At 35.2% G+C, this 17,694-nt stretch overlaps 1 protein-coding gene across 2 annotated transcripts in view; it reads left to right on the top strand.

Moving 5' to 3' along the window:
• Positions 1-5,290, top strand: part of MED11 (mediator complex subunit 11) — a 39,001-nt gene extending 33,711 nt beyond the window's left edge. Inside the window, exon 3 of one of the 2 annotated variants that reach the window (XM_090401200.1) lies at positions 4,844-5,290. In XM_090401200.1, the coding sequence (XP_090257326.1) occupies positions 4,844-5,025 (182 nt within the window). In that variant the 3' untranslated portion in view covers positions 5,026-5,290. The remainder of the gene's footprint in view (positions 1-4,843) is intronic. The other variant, XM_090401201.1, reaches the window with a different exon arrangement.
• Positions 5,291-17,694: the final 12,404 nt, after the last annotated feature.

The raw sequence follows: 17,694 nt of genomic DNA, 5'->3' as shown, positions 1-17,694 counted from the left end.
TACTAGAGTGAGACACAGATAATTTGAATTTTGATGCGATTTTTAAATACGATATGCACAGAAATTGGAAAAAGTAATTCCTTGGGAAATTATTATTTTTCTGGATTGAACCAAAGAAAAGCTGAAATAACTTGTTTTACTTATTTATACACAAGTTTTATCCTCTGACTGTAATTGTACTGTCCACGAAAGTTTAGGCAGAAAACAGGACACTCAGTAGATCGTCAACACTGTTTCCCATTGTAAATATGGGTAAAAAAGTTATAAATTATTAATAGAAAATTACTTGTCTATATCAGTATACTAAACACATCACTTCATACATGCAAAACAGATGAAATTCAGAAAACAAAAACAGTAACTCGTGACAAATGATAATGTTTAATTGGACCCTTGACACAATGACCAATCAAAGCCACTGATTTCTGGGTGCTATTGTCTCAGCACACACCCTGTCTTGCCTTCTGGGTGGTTTAACATCACTGGAATGCTAAGAATTTGAACTGCTGTGCCATCTGTATGCCTGTTCAGTGGGCTGAAATGTATCCATATTTGTGACCAGACACATGAGCTATTAATGCAAATGCAATGCAATGTTTATGTGTCGAAAAATGTCCTCTTAATAAAACATTAGTATATTTTGTTTAATTTTAGTAATCACGCGAAACTAGGAAACAATTAGGGGAGTCTTTAACAGGAATAAATGCAAAAATATACTCTCGGTGATATTGCTGTTCTGGGTGTGTGAACAATATTCAATACACCCTGAATATACACCCCTAATTGGTCAGTAATGTTGAAAAAGGGAAACAAGTTGTAGTTGTTAGCTTGTAATCCTGTATATATACTTATGTATTCAACAAGGATGACCTTGTTATAAAGGTCAAATATTATTTTAATCTAATTAAAGGAAGTTCTCTAACACAGTAGTTTGTCTGTAATTATTCATAATTCATACTGATCACCATGTAAAGAAAGGAAAAAAATGACCTTTGTTCTTCTCACCCTGAATGCTACTGAAGGTAGGGTGAGAAGAACAAAGGTAGTCAAGACCAGATACCTTCTGGAACTGACTCTTACACCTAGCCTTTCCTAGCATAATCATAACAATTACAACAGTTCTGTAAACTTCAAAAAAAGTTGACTTTTTTTTTTTTCATTTGTCTAACTACTTACTCTGTACAAATCTCATTATTGATGTTGTTCAAACTAGAACATTTCAGTTGATTGATGATCCCTCTTTCTCTCTTTCTTACAAACTCTCTTCTGTTACTGTCTCAGATAGTGTCCATTGTCTCGCTTCCATGGATGCTATTCATCCTCCTCCCACTTCCATTTCTTCTAAACCTACATGAAGTATTTCTCCATGAAGTATTCCAAAAAGAATATCAATAGAATATTTTTGAACAACCCCTAGAAGACAGCATTTATTTGCTCTAGTTTACTCTTTTTTTTTTTTAATTTTGTTCTAGTTTGCTCTCTTTTTTTTAATTTATATAAAAAAGAAGAGGGTTGTGGACACCATACTTCAACATTTGCCTAACATTAGTTCATTCCTAGATAGTGACTTCCATCCTGTTGGTTTAATACCCAATGACTGGATGATATCTCCAGAGCCATTAACAGCTCCACCAAATGTGTAGTGAGAAGAGGTTGCTGTTATCATAAGCATTAGACCTGCAATCTATCTTGGCCATCTTGAGAAGAATGTTTCAACCCCCCCCACACACACACACCTCTCTTAGTTAGGCCTCTGGATGATATCTCCAGAGCCATTAACAGCTCCACCAAATGTGGTGCGAGAAGAGGTTGCTGTTATCATAAGCATTAGACCTGCAATCTATCTTGGCCATCTTGAGAAGAATGTTTCAACCCCCTCCCCTCCCCCACACACACACCTCTTAGTTAGGCCCAGTTGTACTTGGTTTAATCAATGATTGCTCCCTTCATTATTATTAATAGTCCTCCACTTTTCTTTCTTCAGTTCACTCATGTGCTTTGAAGGAGTGCACTCAATCGAGATTATTTTAATGAGTCTCATTAAATGAACTTTGTGACTCTTTCTAAACAGAAATATAGAACAGGAGATTAAAAAAAATGTGTGCAAATAATGAAGTAATTAAAAAATAACAGCTGGTTTCATTGTTATCTTACTATGAAAAATTCAAAACAGTAGATACAGACTTGTAATTTAGTTGAGCTTTGTTGATAACTTCTTAGTTTGTTATAATAATGGTTTATTATTATTATTATTATTAAGAGAGCCCTCCAGGGAGGGTGGCCACATACTACATGCACCAGATATCATACATATTCTTGAATTCATTCATACATGCACTCACAACATCCAGTGGCAATCCATTCCAGTCACGCACCACCCTATGAGAGAAAAATCTAGCCTTCACCCCTTCTTAGCAGCATTCATTCTCAGCTTCCAAGGATGCCCTCTTGTCCTTTCTCCACCCTCGTAAATTGAAAAATTCTATCAGTTGAAATCCTGTATGACCTTTTCAGAAGTTTGTAAGTCTCAATCACATCACCCCTCTTTCTCCTGTTTTCTAGTGTCTGCAGTCTACAGATTCTCAATCTGTCTTCATAATCAGTATTTCACAAACCTAATATCATTTTTAACACTCTCCTTTGCATTCTCTCCAATATATCAGAATCACAACAGAGACCAGACCTGCACACAATAGTCCAAGTGAGGTGTATCAAGGCCTTGTAAAGAGGCAAAATGACATCCTTATTTTTACGTCAATGTTCATTTCAGCATTGCAATTACTTATCTCTGAGTTGTATTTGTAATCTTTGCTACATGGCCTCTGAACAGGTCAGCTGAACACTCTTTTAGCACACGTGCTGATATCCCATCAGTCTCTATTGCTGAATTCTTATTCAGTTTGTGCAACAGCTAATACCTCGTCCTTATACAGCTGAGTTTCTTCATCCAGTAAAGAGGTAGCAGTAAGTTAATGTCACATACACCAGGTTGATAACTTTTAACAAAATGGGCACTCATTAGTTGAACAACCTCTTCTGCATCTGTTACCCTCATGCCATCTGCAGTTTGAATATGAAAGAATAACTCTTCTTTCTTTCTTTTACTTGCAGCATATCGATAGAATTCTTGTGGGTTGTTTTTAGCACACAGAGCCAGTTTCTTTTCATACTCAGACTTTGCTTTCCATACAACAGTTGTGACTATTCTAGCCTGCTGTTTATAATTTTCATAACGGACATCATCCTTATGCACACAGTATTCCTTCCACATCTGTTTCTTATGAATCTCTTGCTTAATAAGATTACATCCATTTGACTCCTACTCTACCTCTTTAGTCCCAACCCTCCAGTAATCTGAACTGCGGTTTGAAAGAAAAAAAAGTTTTATTTATTACGTATTATTTTGCATACTATTATTTTTATTTGATAATTATTATTTTAACTATTATTATTTATTTTATTATTATTACAGTACAGTATTTTTTTTCATACTGTCGATTGTATGATTATACTGTAGGCCTATTTTGATTTATTGTGTGTTCACATTTGCTTGGGAAGTCGTAGAACCTGAAGCAATTCGAGCATCATGGAAAAAACTGGCCTTATAGAATTTAAAAAACATCATGGCCTTATAGAATTTACTAAGATACGGTGATACATAAAAATAGGAAATTCAAAACGTGCGTAATTTGACTAAAAATATAAAACCAGATGTTGAAATTTTACAAATTTAACAGATGTTACGGAATGGATTACAGGTAGAACCGAAAGCGAAATCGAATCGGATGCTGAAATTATAAATATGACGCTAAAGAATGAATAAGAAGACGATGATGACAATAAAGAACTCGAAGAAGAAAAAAAGTAAAATGTGAAGAGGCAGTTCACAGTTTTAATATGTGTATGGAATGGACTAAGCAGAATGATACGCCATTCCACAATATTTTATTGCTAATGCAGCTCCGAGAAGAAGCATTCGAAAAAACTTTAGCTTCCAAGAAGCAAAAGAAAATCATTAATTTTACAAAGAAATAAAAAAAAAAACTTTTTTGTGTGTGTTATTTTATGAAACTTTTTTTTTTGCGTTGTATACAAGAAAGTGATATTTTTTGTGCAAATTAAATTAGGTACTGCAATTTTATTAAATCAGAATCCTTAACAATACAGATACATACTAACTAAATTTTTTACTAAAATAAACTTGTGTACTGTATTATTTTTTGTTTTACATTACAGTACAGTAGCTTTTTTTCTATCAGTTACTTCATTTATTTACAAAATTAAATTGATGCACCATTAGAATCTGATTATTTTTGACTTAAACACTAGTTATTTCTCTTGGTGGGGGAATTCGCTAATCCAAATGAGGAAGGTTTTTATTAGTTCGGATTAGCGAGATACCACTGTATTGTTTAAATGCTTCCCATGCACTGTCGATATTCTTCCCATCCAGCAACTGATCCCATTCCACTGAACTCAGTATACTCCTCAGTTGGTCATAATTTCTGCTTTGTAGTTCAGCATGTAACTTTTTCTGAATGGAACATTCATAAGCTTAGTCACTTCCCGAGCGAGTACTGCATGCTCTCTGCCACTATAATCAAATCTAACAATCTTTTACTCTTTCACCACTAAATAGCTGGAGTAATTGTGTTTTCCACCTTCGTAAAATTATTTCAGAAGAGCAAACACTGTTTTGTACATGTCAAAAACAGCTCTGGTTTAATTGTAGTAATTGCTCCTTATTATGATTGTGTGCAGACATTTACTTCCTTGTGTATATGATAGCTATTAATACGTTCACTGATATAACTATTGCTGTGATATTATTTTTAAAATTCAGGTCAAGCTCATGAAGGATCCAGCTATGCTGCTCAAAAAGTAATGCATATGGCATGGCACAGGTTAGAACATTCAAGATCGAGGCTTACTGAGTTGGAGCGCTTGAAAAATCAGCATTTACAGCAAGTATCAAGAAACCAAGCTCTAAGGCATCAACAACAGCCATTATCTACTCCATCATAGACTGTTTCTTTTTTTTTTTCTTAATAGTGAAGTTTTCTGTTAAACAAACATGGCTTTCAGTAATGTACTACCTCTTGGCCCTTTTGTAAAAACTCAGGCTGTTTTAAACTTATTGAAAAGAAATGTAATGATATAATATAATCTAAATTAATTCCAGTTTTATGGTATTTAAGGTAAAGATCATAAGCAGTGGAAATACATATCAAATGACTTCTGGTATTAAAAATGTGCATAAGATGTACATAAATGAGAGATTTTTTTTTTTCTTCTGAAAATTCAATTCAAAGATTGCTTAATCTTGCAGAACATAATCCTGGATCAGAACAGTATCATAAAAATTATATTGTTGTATCATTTTTATGATACAACAAGTGACATGATTAATATTTTTCATTACCTTTGTCAGAGTGTTACTTGAAGCTAACAAAACTCTGACAGAGATACTGAAATCGGGTGGATTTCAGTATCTTTAAATGATTATCAGGCTCATGCACGTGATAGTCATTTGAACACTTATTGCATACCATGTCACAAAGGAAACTTTTTTTTTTGTTGCTGTCATTCTGTCACCATCTTGCCATTTACTGAATAGCTATAAACTTTCTTAGGTTAGATCAGTGTTTCCCAACCTGTGGTCTGCGGACCCCTGGGGGTCCACGAGTAATTCAAAGGGGGTCCGTGGGATAGTTTGTTTTCATTAAACTTTATCTTATCATGTTGCTCACAACACCTGTTGTTCACACCTGGACTAATTGATATGTTCATATTCTTCTGAATATCTCCATTTATAACAGTATTGCATTGTCATAAATAACACAAGTTTGCATTTTGGATTTTATAGGGGCCGCGGTGAATTAACATTCGCTACAGGGGGTCCGCGACTTCAAAAAGGTTGGGAAACACTGGGTTAGATAATATCAATGATTTGGTTTTAAAATACCAGCATTCCTTTGTGGAAATGCCATATTTGAATGCAGCTATAATTGATGCTTTGGAACAGGACAAATTTCATATTACTGTAAACACTCCTGCTGTAATTTTAAATCTTGATAACAGGTTTTATGAAGAAAAGACCTGCTAGTAAGATTTGAAAGTAATTTTTTTATGTAAAAAATCTTGGTTTTCAAGCTATTCAGTTTAATTTTTGAATTACTAATATAATATAATAATTACTAAATATGTATGATGACTTTGCATATCTTGTTGTGAAGAACATTTTTAAAAAAAAAATCCTTCTGAATTAGCTTGCCTACTTTATCTCTTGCTTAATTCATTATTATTAAGAAAGTCCTCCAGGGAGTCAGGAACTCATTAAGGAACTATTTGCACCGTCATACCTGTTCTTGAATTCATTCACACTGCTTGCACACATACACAACATCCAGTGGCAGTTATTCCAATCACGCACCACTCTGAGAGAAAAATCTAGCCCTTATCCCCCCCTTCTTGACAGCATTCATTCTCAACTTCCAAGGATGTCCTCACATCCTTTTTCCATCCTCCATAAAATGAAAAATTTCATTTATTTAAATTCTGTATAACCCTTTCAGAAGTTTGTAACTCTCAATCATATCACCCCCTCTTTCTCCTGTTTGCTGGTGTCTGCAGCCTATAAATTCTCAATCTGTCTGAATTCATAATTAGTATTCCACAATCCTGATATTATTTTTGGCACTCTTCTTTGCACTCTCTCTCTCCACTGTATCAGAATCACTAGGATGCTAGACTTGTGCACAATAGTCCGCGTGAGGTCTTATCAAGGCCTTGTAAAGAGACAATATGACTTATCTTTACATGTCAAGGTTCATTTCAGAATTGCAATTATTCTCTGAGTTATATTTACAAATTTTGTTATATGACCCTTGAACTTCAACTTGCTGTCTACTAAAACTTCAAGATCCCTCTATGTCACATGTCAAATCCTTCCCAATGTCATTAATGTAAAGATTGAACAACAATGGATGAAGAACTGATCCTTGAGACACACCACTGGTTACCTTGAATCTCGCAGATTCACAGCCCCCTATATACCACTTTTTGATATGTCAGCCATCTTCTTATCCATGCCAATAGTACATAATCCAATCCCATATTCTCCAATTTATGTAAGTCTTTTATGCTATATTCTGTCAAAATCCAAAAGCATCGCGATGTATCCATTCTCTTTGTCTAGCTCAATGGTAACATTGTTATAGAATGTGTGCAAGTTACTAAAACGTTACCTTCCCTCATTAAACCTATGCTGTTCGTTGTAAAATAGAGATTCTCTGTCAACCCATTTCTGAATGCAAACCCCAACTAACTTTTCCAAAATCTTCACCACCACTCCTGATACTGATTGGTTAATAGTTAATACATTGGTCTTTGCACCATCCTTGTGCAGTTGGATTACCATACATTCTTTCCACTCCTGTGGAATCTTCCCTGTTCTGCAAATCAAATTATATAGCCTGGTCAAAGGAATAGTCAGTTTACCTGAACACTCTTAGCATCCGTGCTGATATTCCATCAGTTCCTATTACAGAATTCTTATTCAGTTTGTGCAACAGCTCTAGTACTTCCTCCTCATACAGTGAAGAGGTAGCGGTGAGTTCAGTATTGCATATAACCAGGTTGATAGCTTTTAGCAAAGCAGCTCCTCATTAGTTGAAAAATCACTTCTGCATCAGTCAACAAAATACCATTTGCATTCAGGAGAGTTATTCTTTCACATTCATTCTTTCTTTTACTTGCAGCTTAATGATAGAATTCTTTTGGGTTGTGTGTGTGTGTGTGTGTGTGTTTCTTTTTTTCATGCCCACCCAGGAGAATTATTTACACTATGTATAGTATGTTTGATATGTACAAGAATTAACAGAGAAGGAGTATTATTTTTGAATAGCTAAATTATCCCTGGAAAAGACTGAGGAAGTATGTTCCAGAGAATAGTAAACAGCTGGAATAAAAGAAGTTGGTGAGTTAGCAGTTGGACAGGTTGATGCTAGGTCGTGGAACTATCTATACTTATAGATATACCTGTAGAACAGAAAGTAGAAACAAACAGTCTGCAATCCTGTGAGAAAAATATCACTGAGCTAAATTGCTCTGTTCTGAATAGTATGAAGAATTTTTAGACGTATTTTTGGTATATTCTAAACATCCAGTCTTCTAGAGTTGGGTGGATTTGGGACTTGGTAGAGAGCTGATAGTTGGTAAACCAACTAGAATTTTTTATGGCTTTTTTTTTTTTTTTTAGTCAGTTCTTGAGTTAATCTGGAGTAGGTGATAAGTAACAATTGATCAGAAAATAATGTTTTTTGAGACAAAGGACGTCATGGATATAATTTGTCAAAAATCTAGAAGGTGAATGTCAGCTCAAAAAGAAAGATGTGATCCTTTTAGGGAAGTAGGTTATTAAAAATAAGCCAGTTCCTAAGAATTCCAAGTATAGCAGTATATGTGGAACCTTGTCAAGATATGCATGAATAGGAGAATAGGCAAATTTGTCTGCCTCTAAGTTTGCAACACCACCAGCCATGAAAAACACCCAAAAATGACACTGGCAGTATAGTTTAGGGGAGAGAAAAAAAAGTCTTCCATGAACAGTACCAAAAAAAATAATAAAAATTCTGTCCTATCTGGAAATATCTTTTATATTCTATCCCTAAGTGTCGCTGTAACCTATGAAAATGGTTTTTACATCAATACTGCTAGCACACCTGAAGATAGAGTATTATAGGTTTGATTCTACTCACCAACTAGAAATTTTTATGGCTTTTTTTTTTTTTTTGAGTCAGTCAGTTCTTGGGTTAATCTTTTTCATAGGCAAGTAGGATTGTTCTCCTGATGGAAGCTTGCTTTTAACTTCAGCTCAAATAAAATTAATTCACTAAGAGATTCAGGACTATAAGATGATGGCAGATACACCTTCTCTCCTGAAAAGCTTTGATTCACTATCAGTGAAGGCTTGAAGGATAGACTGCTTGTCTCTCATCTTGTCTTCAAAAAAATTGGTTAGGGCTAAAGCAGTTATGCTCATTCCCTTTTGGCAATATATATTTGTATATTTTATTTCATGCTATCCTGCATTGTCCTCCTCCACTCATATCTTACTGATGCAATGACTTATGAAGTTAAAATAATCAGTGCCAAAATCTCTATTCCTGATATTTCTGCCATTAATATCCCTTGGTGCACATGACTGCCCTTGCACCATCTTTTGCACTCAGTTTCAGGATGTTTTGATCATTTTCCCACTCGTCAGCTTCAGTAACACAATACACATGTGCCCATATCACTCTAACTTCTCTGATTGTCTTTGAGCTTTCAAGGGGGTGATGTGAGTAAATATCTGCCATGTTCTTAAAGCAAACAAAACTCTCACTGATTGTGGAACTTCCAAACTCTCACTGAACAAGAATTTCTCCAGATTAACTCCAAATTCATTCAAATGCAATCCTTCAACATATATAAGTCCTTTCACCCATCCACAAAATGCACACTGTTCCTCTTACATAGTCAATGCATTGTGACTCACTTGCAATCAGGTGTTTCTTCTCAGCTGCCCCTCTATCAAGCCACTGCAGCAGACTCATAATCTTTACTCTCTCTTCATTTTCACATTCCAGCAGCTCCCTCATATCTTTTTGCATACCACATATCACCTTCCATTCACATTTACAAAAAAAACAATTTCTTTCACTTTCTACAATCTAACATCTTTGCACCTGAATATGAAAAGGGAAATTCTATTTGCTGATGATGTGAATCTACTTAGAGCAGAAAATTGTTCATGTAATTGCTTAAATAAACTTAAATGAATAGAATAAGAAAGCAAAAATGAAACTTTCATTTCTGCTTTCATATAAATACTGAATTTTTTCAAGAAGTTAATAATACTAGAAGCATTAGGAAGAAAATGAATACTGCACTTTCATTGATAGATTTATCACAATCAATTTTCTGATATGTACCTTCAAGGGCTATTCAAGCTACTATGAAAGCACATGATTAACTTTACATTATTGTTAATCTCCTAATAAGTCTATTACTTGTCAGCATGCTAATATTGTCATAACTAACATTTTGTGCTTCTAAGACACTTCTGACTGAATCAATCCTAGACCTTGATTTTCCTCTGGATCTCTTTCTCCTGCCATCAAAGACTTGTTTTTGCTAACCTTTCCTTTTCTAATAACACACCACCTTAGATTAGCTCTGCTTACACATTCTTGAATGCTAACAATATCAATCAAGTTTCTTTGTAATATCTTCATTTTTAATATGATTCTGCCAGCTGTTCACGTAATCAGATCCATAACTTAAAACTGCCTTGTATACTATACTGCTAGTTTTGTGTTTTGGCTAATTTCTCTCTTATTCTATAAGGGGGACTGGAAAGTAAGCAATTTTTTGAACTACATTTTTAATATAAATTTTATTAAAGAAAAAATTAACATTATTCAATTCTATAATAGGCATCGTTAATTATAACCTTATTCCAACGATCTACTAAGTTTAGAATTCTTTTTTGAAAAAAGTTTTTTCTTTGGAGGCAAAAATGATATCAAACTCCTTTGTACATCATCTTGCGAATGGAAGATTTTATTTCTTATGCTGTGTTCTAAGGACTTGAATAAGTGATAGTCATTAGGGCAATATCTGGCAAATATGGAGGATGTGGTAGAAGTTCCCATCCTAACTGCCTAATTTTTTCTTGAGTCATTCTTGTAGAATGTGATTTTGCATTATCTTGCTGCAAAATTACCCCTTTTCGATTGACAAGCGCAGGACGTTTGATTAACAATGCTTGATGTAGTCGCTCTAATTGTTCACAGTAGATGGCTGCTGTGATAGTCTTACCTTGTTCCATGAGTTCGTAATGAATAATTCCATGAATATCCCACCAAACGCACAACAGAACCTTTTGTGGATGAAGTCCATCTTTAGGTGTTGGAATTGGAGTTTGATTTGGAGAAAGCCACTGTTTTTTGCATTTAATATTCTTATACAGCACCCATTTTTCATCACCAGTTACGACTCATTCCAAAAAGGGATCATTTTGTTATCTGGTCAACAATGAATTGCAAATTGTCTGTCTCTGTGCTTTATTGTTGTCTGACAGTTCATGCGGTACCCATACACCCTGTTTAAGAACCTTGCCACTCTTATGTAAGTGCTCTTGGACAGTTGACCATGATGAATTAAGTTTCTCTGCTAATTCTTGTATGGTTTGTTTTGGATCTGATTCAACAAGAGTCTTAAGAGCATCGTCATCTAGACTAAGAGGTCTTCCAGATCGAGGACGATCAGAGAGATCAAAATTTTTTTTCTGCAAATCTCCTAAACCATCGCTGACATTTGTTAACCTTCAATATGTCTCCATAAGTTTAGCAAATGATTTTGGTAGCCTCGGTAGCATTCTTTCCTTGGTGAAACAAAAACACCGTACAATGACGTAAATGCTGCTCTTCAACTTTAAAGTCTGCCATATTAAAAAAAAAAAGTAATTCTAATATTTAAATAAAAATCAAAATTAATAATTTATGTGTTATTTAAAAAAATACAATTGGCTAAAAATGAACTATTAAAAATAATTGATTACTTTCCGGTCCCCCTTATATATTAATTTATTCTGCTGGCTACCCACCATACCAGCTTTGCTTATTCTTTGTTGTCTATTTCCAGATTTAACTAGCCATCTTCACTAAAAAAACTGTGCCTAAATAGCCGAAATATTTTACTTGTTCTATTGGCTTTCCATTCAAAATGCAATTGATGTGTGCAATATGTCTGCCTATTTTCATAGTTTTGGTCTTTTTATTGTTGAATTTAATGCCACGAATTTCGCTAAATTGAATAACATAGCTGTTATTCAATTTAGCGAATCCTGGAGACTTGCACTAGATGTGTTTACGAGTACATTATCCTCTGCATAAAGCAAAGAGCTAAGTTTGACATCCCCAATTCTAATGTCAGACCTGATGCCACTTTCTTTCATAATGTGATCCATATACTATAAATGATAAATAAGAGTGGAAATAATGTGCACCCTTGTCTTATCCCTAATTTTACATCAAACCATCTTCCTATGTTTCCTTCAATTCTAACTGCTGATTTACAACTTGAATATAGACCGTGTATTGCGCTGTATAATGTTCCATTTCTTCCATATAATCACAGCCATATGCCTTTTCCAGATCTACAGCAAAACTGAAGTACATATCTTTGTCAGTTTCCGCTTTTTTTTCCTCCTCCAAGATGCTCAGATATCCCCCCTCCCCCGACCTTGAACATATTTTACAGATGCTACACATATTAAGTAAAAAAATCAATGCACGTTATTACCATCCTAGTTAGTCTTAAATCTTTTGGTAGAAAACTGAAAATAAATTATTAACAGTTACAATTATGAGGATGATGTGAACAGGTAACTGCTATGATCATGGCAATTTTCCCTGAGTCTAAACTGAAGAAAAGAACTGTTTATGTACTACTATGACATTGAGCTCTGGCTGTAACAAAGCTTTAAGGAATAAAGAAACAGTTAGCTATAATAAGATTTGACAGTACATGAAAGAAATCATCCTGAAGGTATGCTTTTGGGTATCTTATATATATATATTTATATATAAGATAGGTATGTGTATTTCACCTACTTTTAGGTAGGTGAAATACACATAAGCAGGAGGAAGTGTGGAATGAGTTAGCAAAAAAGTTGTAACCTCTGAATCAGATATCTGCCTCATTCAGAGGTTACATGTGGATATAAGGTATAGCTCAAGTTTTGAGACCAGATTACCACAAGAGCACTTCACTCGCACCATCTTGACACTTGAAATATTTGTGTTGAATCTTTGACTATCACATGACCAAGTATAAGTAAGACTGTGCTTGGCAGTTGAGTTAATGCACATTTTGTGAGTGAAGATGTTTGAGTGTTATAACTGACACAATGGAGGAGCGGAAAGTAGCGACGAAGTTCTGTGGAAAGGCTGGTAAAAGTGCTGTAGAAACACTTCAAATGATACAAAATGCATACCGCATTGAGTGGTGCTAATGATATGGTCACTTCTGTAAGGGTGCAAGACTGAAAGGTGATGCTAGAAGCAGCTGCATTTTGATAGCATATACAGGTGAAATTGTTGAATCTGTTTGCCACCTATTAGATGAGGACCGTTGCATGTCTCAAAATGATTACAGAGATGTGTTTGAGTGAGAGCTTGTGGAGACAGTATTTCCCATATTGTCCTGCAGTTCAAGTCTATGGAGAGAAATATGGCATATTATTTACTTTACATATTTTACTATTGTATAATGCACTAAATTACAAAATACACTATTATATACACAATATACACTCTATTGAGCCTTAGATGTTGGAAGGGAGTCTTCTTTATCCTGTTCTACCTCTTCTCTTCTTTGCTTGAATAGGGATGAGAAGCTGATCAAGGGTGGACTGTCTCTCCCTCTTTTTCAAGATGGTGTTGTTGAACAAGTCTGTCATTCTGCTCGCATCAGCAGTGTTGGGATGCCATTCCAAACAAACAGGCTGCACCTTCTCCCAATGGAATAAAACTTCTTTAATGGCAGCTGTTGGCATTGTCCCTTTTTCCCTGCCATCATCATCTTCAGGTGAAATTCCTCTTTCTCTCTTCTTTGTTTGCTGTTCGCTGAGTTCTTCCACAGTCAGTTCATCATCGTGATCCTCCACAAGCTCTTCTGCATCAGTCTCATTAACCTCTTCTATGTGGAGATTCTCTGCCGTCAAAATGATCTCTCACATGGCTGCACTGTTGTCATCCTGAGAAAAATTAGGAACAAGTTTCTTCCATGATGCACGAAGGGTTCTCTGTGTCACTCCATCACAGGCAGTTTTAATAAAGGAAATGGCATGGAGAATGTTGAACTCGGTCTTCCAGAAGTCCTTCAGTGTCTTGTCAGGGATCAGCAGTGCTTTCAAAGGCAAATTGTTGTCAGTGAGGAACTTCTTCACGCTCGGGGCAAACACCTCAAAAATCCAATCTTTGAAAACTTGCTGGTCTACTGCATTGGATTTCCACATCACTGGCAGTTTGGACTTAATGATTTTCTTCCCAAAGCACAGAGGAATGGCTTTAGTTTAAAGTCTCCACTTGCATTTGCTGCCAATAACAAGGTAAGCCTATCTTTCATAGGCTTATGTCCTGGGAGCTTCACTTCTTGCGTGATCTAAGTTTGATTTGGCCAGTTCCATCCCCGTTAAAAATTTGCTGTAGCAGGTAGCCTTCCTTCCTGATTAAATCTTCAAATTTTTTCACAAACTTTTCTGCAGCCTCTTTATCTGCACTAGCAGCTTTCCCCTGTCTGAGAACACTATGGATGCCAGTTCTACCTTGGAATCTGTGAAACCAGACTCGACTTGCTTTGAATTCTTCAGTTTGATCTGAGGCACATCCTAGAGTTTTCTTCTGCAGTTCTTCAAAAATTAACCTAGCCTTCTCACAGATCATTGCCTGAGTTACTGGATCTCCCTTCATCTGTCTTTCTCTAATCCAGGTGATAAGCAGCTTTTCCATCCCTTCATTGACTGAAGATCTATTCGTGTCAGAAATCTTCATTGCACCAGCAGACACCGTAGCACCCATAATCTTATATCTCTGTTGCCACAGTTGACCTAGGAACACCATACTCTTGAGCTACATCTGTAATTGTTCTACCTTTCTGCACTTTATCTACAATTTCTTTCTTCTTCTCTATGTTCAACCAAGTGTGCTTCTTTCCTGAATTATTCTTCTGTTCACTTCTTTTTGGACCATTCTTAAATTTCACTCAAAAAAATAACTGCAGATGCACAAAACTTTTAGCACAAACACGAGCAAACACCAACGCATCCCAACAAGAAATGACAAATAACAAATGACATTGCACAATTTCATGCACGTGCATGCGCCAGCCTGTGAAATTCAACTGTCGAATTGCGAGCGCACCACTGTATGAGGAAGCTTCTTTCCCTTGAAGCCAGGATATTTTGTACAATCAGATTGGAGAAACAATTATGGATGAGTTGTTGCCATTACTTATCACTAAAATTGATCAACACAACTGTGAAACAACAAAATAACAGTTGACTCACTACAACAAATACTATTATAACAAACTAAAAAGAAGCAAAATCCCCATAGGCACAATGCTATTCTAAGAGGAATTAACTGTAGCAAGTTACCCATTATAACAAACTATTCTGTGATCCCTATGAGTTCATAATAGCGAACTCATAGGGATCACCCTATCTCGCTACAGCAAACAAACAGTAATAAACTTCATACTGTTAAAATGTCAACTGCACTAGTAATGTTATTTCTGTCAAGCAACTGCATCATCTATGTTATTACTACCTTTCAGTTATAGTCAGTCATGCTGAGTAAGATAATATTTATATATAAATTATTTTTTTTTTTAGTGGTCAGTTGGAATGTTTTAGATTCTTACCTGTGATAGTGCACTGACTTCAAAATTAGTATGTTGTGTTTATACAAATAAAGAAGCTCAAGTTTATAAAAAATTTAATTTACTGTAAACATAAATATATACAATAGGTTCAATTCTGTACACTAAGTAATTCTCAGTCTCTCTAAGAAGTGACATTCATGTTCTCTATAGAATTACAATTAATAAATTCTAATATAGACAAGAAGATAATCGCTCTTGCATAGTGCAGTTTTGAATGACGTGAGCTTTGCTATAGCACAGTGTATAATTTTAATAATTAAAAAAAATAATTAACAGTAGTATGGTACTGTATTACATTCTTAACATGTTTACTACTAAAACAGTATCCTAGTCATTTAGCGTACTGCAGTAACAGCTCTATCAATGCATGCTTTAGTATTATTTCAGATTTGGTGCAGCAAAGTTGTGGTTGCTCTATAAAAATTTTTATTACATGCAATTACCCTTTTATGTGCAATTAAAAGCACCTACAAAAAATTCTCATTAAACGAGCTTTCAACTTATCAGAAAAATGGACAATGCTTCTGATTTTCTTATGGACACCAAGCATAACAATGAATGAAGTACAGGAATACCTTGTATAGTGCGGTTAATTGGTTCCAAGAAGAGTCCGCGCTATGCAAAACCGCGTTGTTCGAGGTCTATTTATAAAGGTTTTCAATTTAATTTGTTTATTAGGATAATAAAAATGTTTAAAAATGGAAAAAAAATTTTTTTTATTAATCAATAAAATAACAAATAAAATCCTTTTAAATTGATATAAAAGTTGTAGAAAACAAAACAAATATTGCTTCAATTATAGCATACAGTAATTTTACTTTTTGCTAAAGTAGTCTTTTAGTGTTCGTTGAACCATCCTTGTCTCTTCAAGTACTAGATCTCTGTAGCATTTGATGGCATTATTGAGACTTTGTCTCACTTTGATGCTTCTTTCCAAATTCGGGTCGGCATTTATGAGAAAGTCGGAAGCTTCGTCGATTTTTCTCACAAAAGTTGAAAGGTCAGAAAAGGAAAATTCTTCAACCATGACATAAGTGGGGTCATCTTCGTCTTCATCTGCTTCATAGGCTCGTTGTTGTTTCAAATCCAAAAGGGTTTCATCATCCAGATCATTTGAATGAGAATCAGTACATTCGTTCACATTGTTACAATCTAAACTTGTAAAACCAGGATCTTTGCCCATCTGCACAATTTCTGTTGAGATTTCCTCTTTCTGTGTCGCAAAGGCAACAAATTCCTTTGAACAATGCGGCAAGATATTATGCCATACGGCTCTCATGTTGCTTTGAGTCACCTCTTGCCAAGATTCATAAATATTTTGAATGGCATCTTTTATGTTAAATTTCTTCCAAAATTCACTCGAAGTCCAAGAATCTTCTGCTGCAGCTTTAATAGTTTGAGCAAAAGTTCGTCTTAAATAGTAAGCCTTGAAGTGGTGATAACGCCTTGATCCATCGGCTGCAGAATTGATGTGTTTGGAGGGAAAAAATTAATCTTGACATTTTCTTCTAAGTCAGTCAATAGAGTTGGATGGCCTGGCGCATTGTCTAATAAAAGTAAAATTTTGAAAGGAATATCATTTTTTTAACAATTGCTTTTAACTTAAGGGCAAGAACATGTTTTAAACCAGTCTTCGAAAATTGAACGAGTCACCCACGCTTTTTTATTCGAATGCCAATGAACAGGTAAATTGTTCTTTGTAAAGTCCTTAAGAGCTCTTGGGTTTTCCGCTCTGTACACTAACAGTGGCTTCAATTTTAACACTTTCATTGCCAAGCTGAAAATTAGAATTTCGTGTGGTGGCCAAATTTTTTATTTAGTTAGCGACGTCCACGCGTGATCGGCCGTTTGGTGAGAACTCGCATTGCGCGATATCGTTCATTGCCAAGCTGAAAATTGGAATTTCGTGTGGTGGCCAACTTTTTTTTATTTTTTCATTTAGTTAACGGCGATAACGCGTGATCGGCCGATTGGTGAGAATCGCATCGCGTGATTGGCAATGAACGTGTTAAATCACCTTATGCATTATCTTCTAGTAAAAGTGTCAATCGGTCTTTTGACACTTTATATCCAGCTTGTGTTTTTACCTTCTCTGCTAGAAATGTGCCCGATGGCATTCTTTTTCAGAACAAGCCAGTCTCGTCAGCGTTAAAAATTTGATCATCTGTATAGCCTTCCTTCTCAATAGGCTTCTTCAAT

This window comes from Typopeltis vanoorti, chromosome 12 (assembly GCF_054136105.1).
Source record: "Typopeltis vanoorti isolate ZY-2024b chromosome 12, IOZ_Tvanoo_1.0, whole genome shotgun sequence".
NCBI classification, from domain to species: Eukaryota; Metazoa; Arthropoda; class Arachnida; order Uropygi; family Thelyphonidae; genus Typopeltis; species Typopeltis vanoorti.
This window is presented reverse-complemented; position numbering and strand designations above follow the sequence as displayed.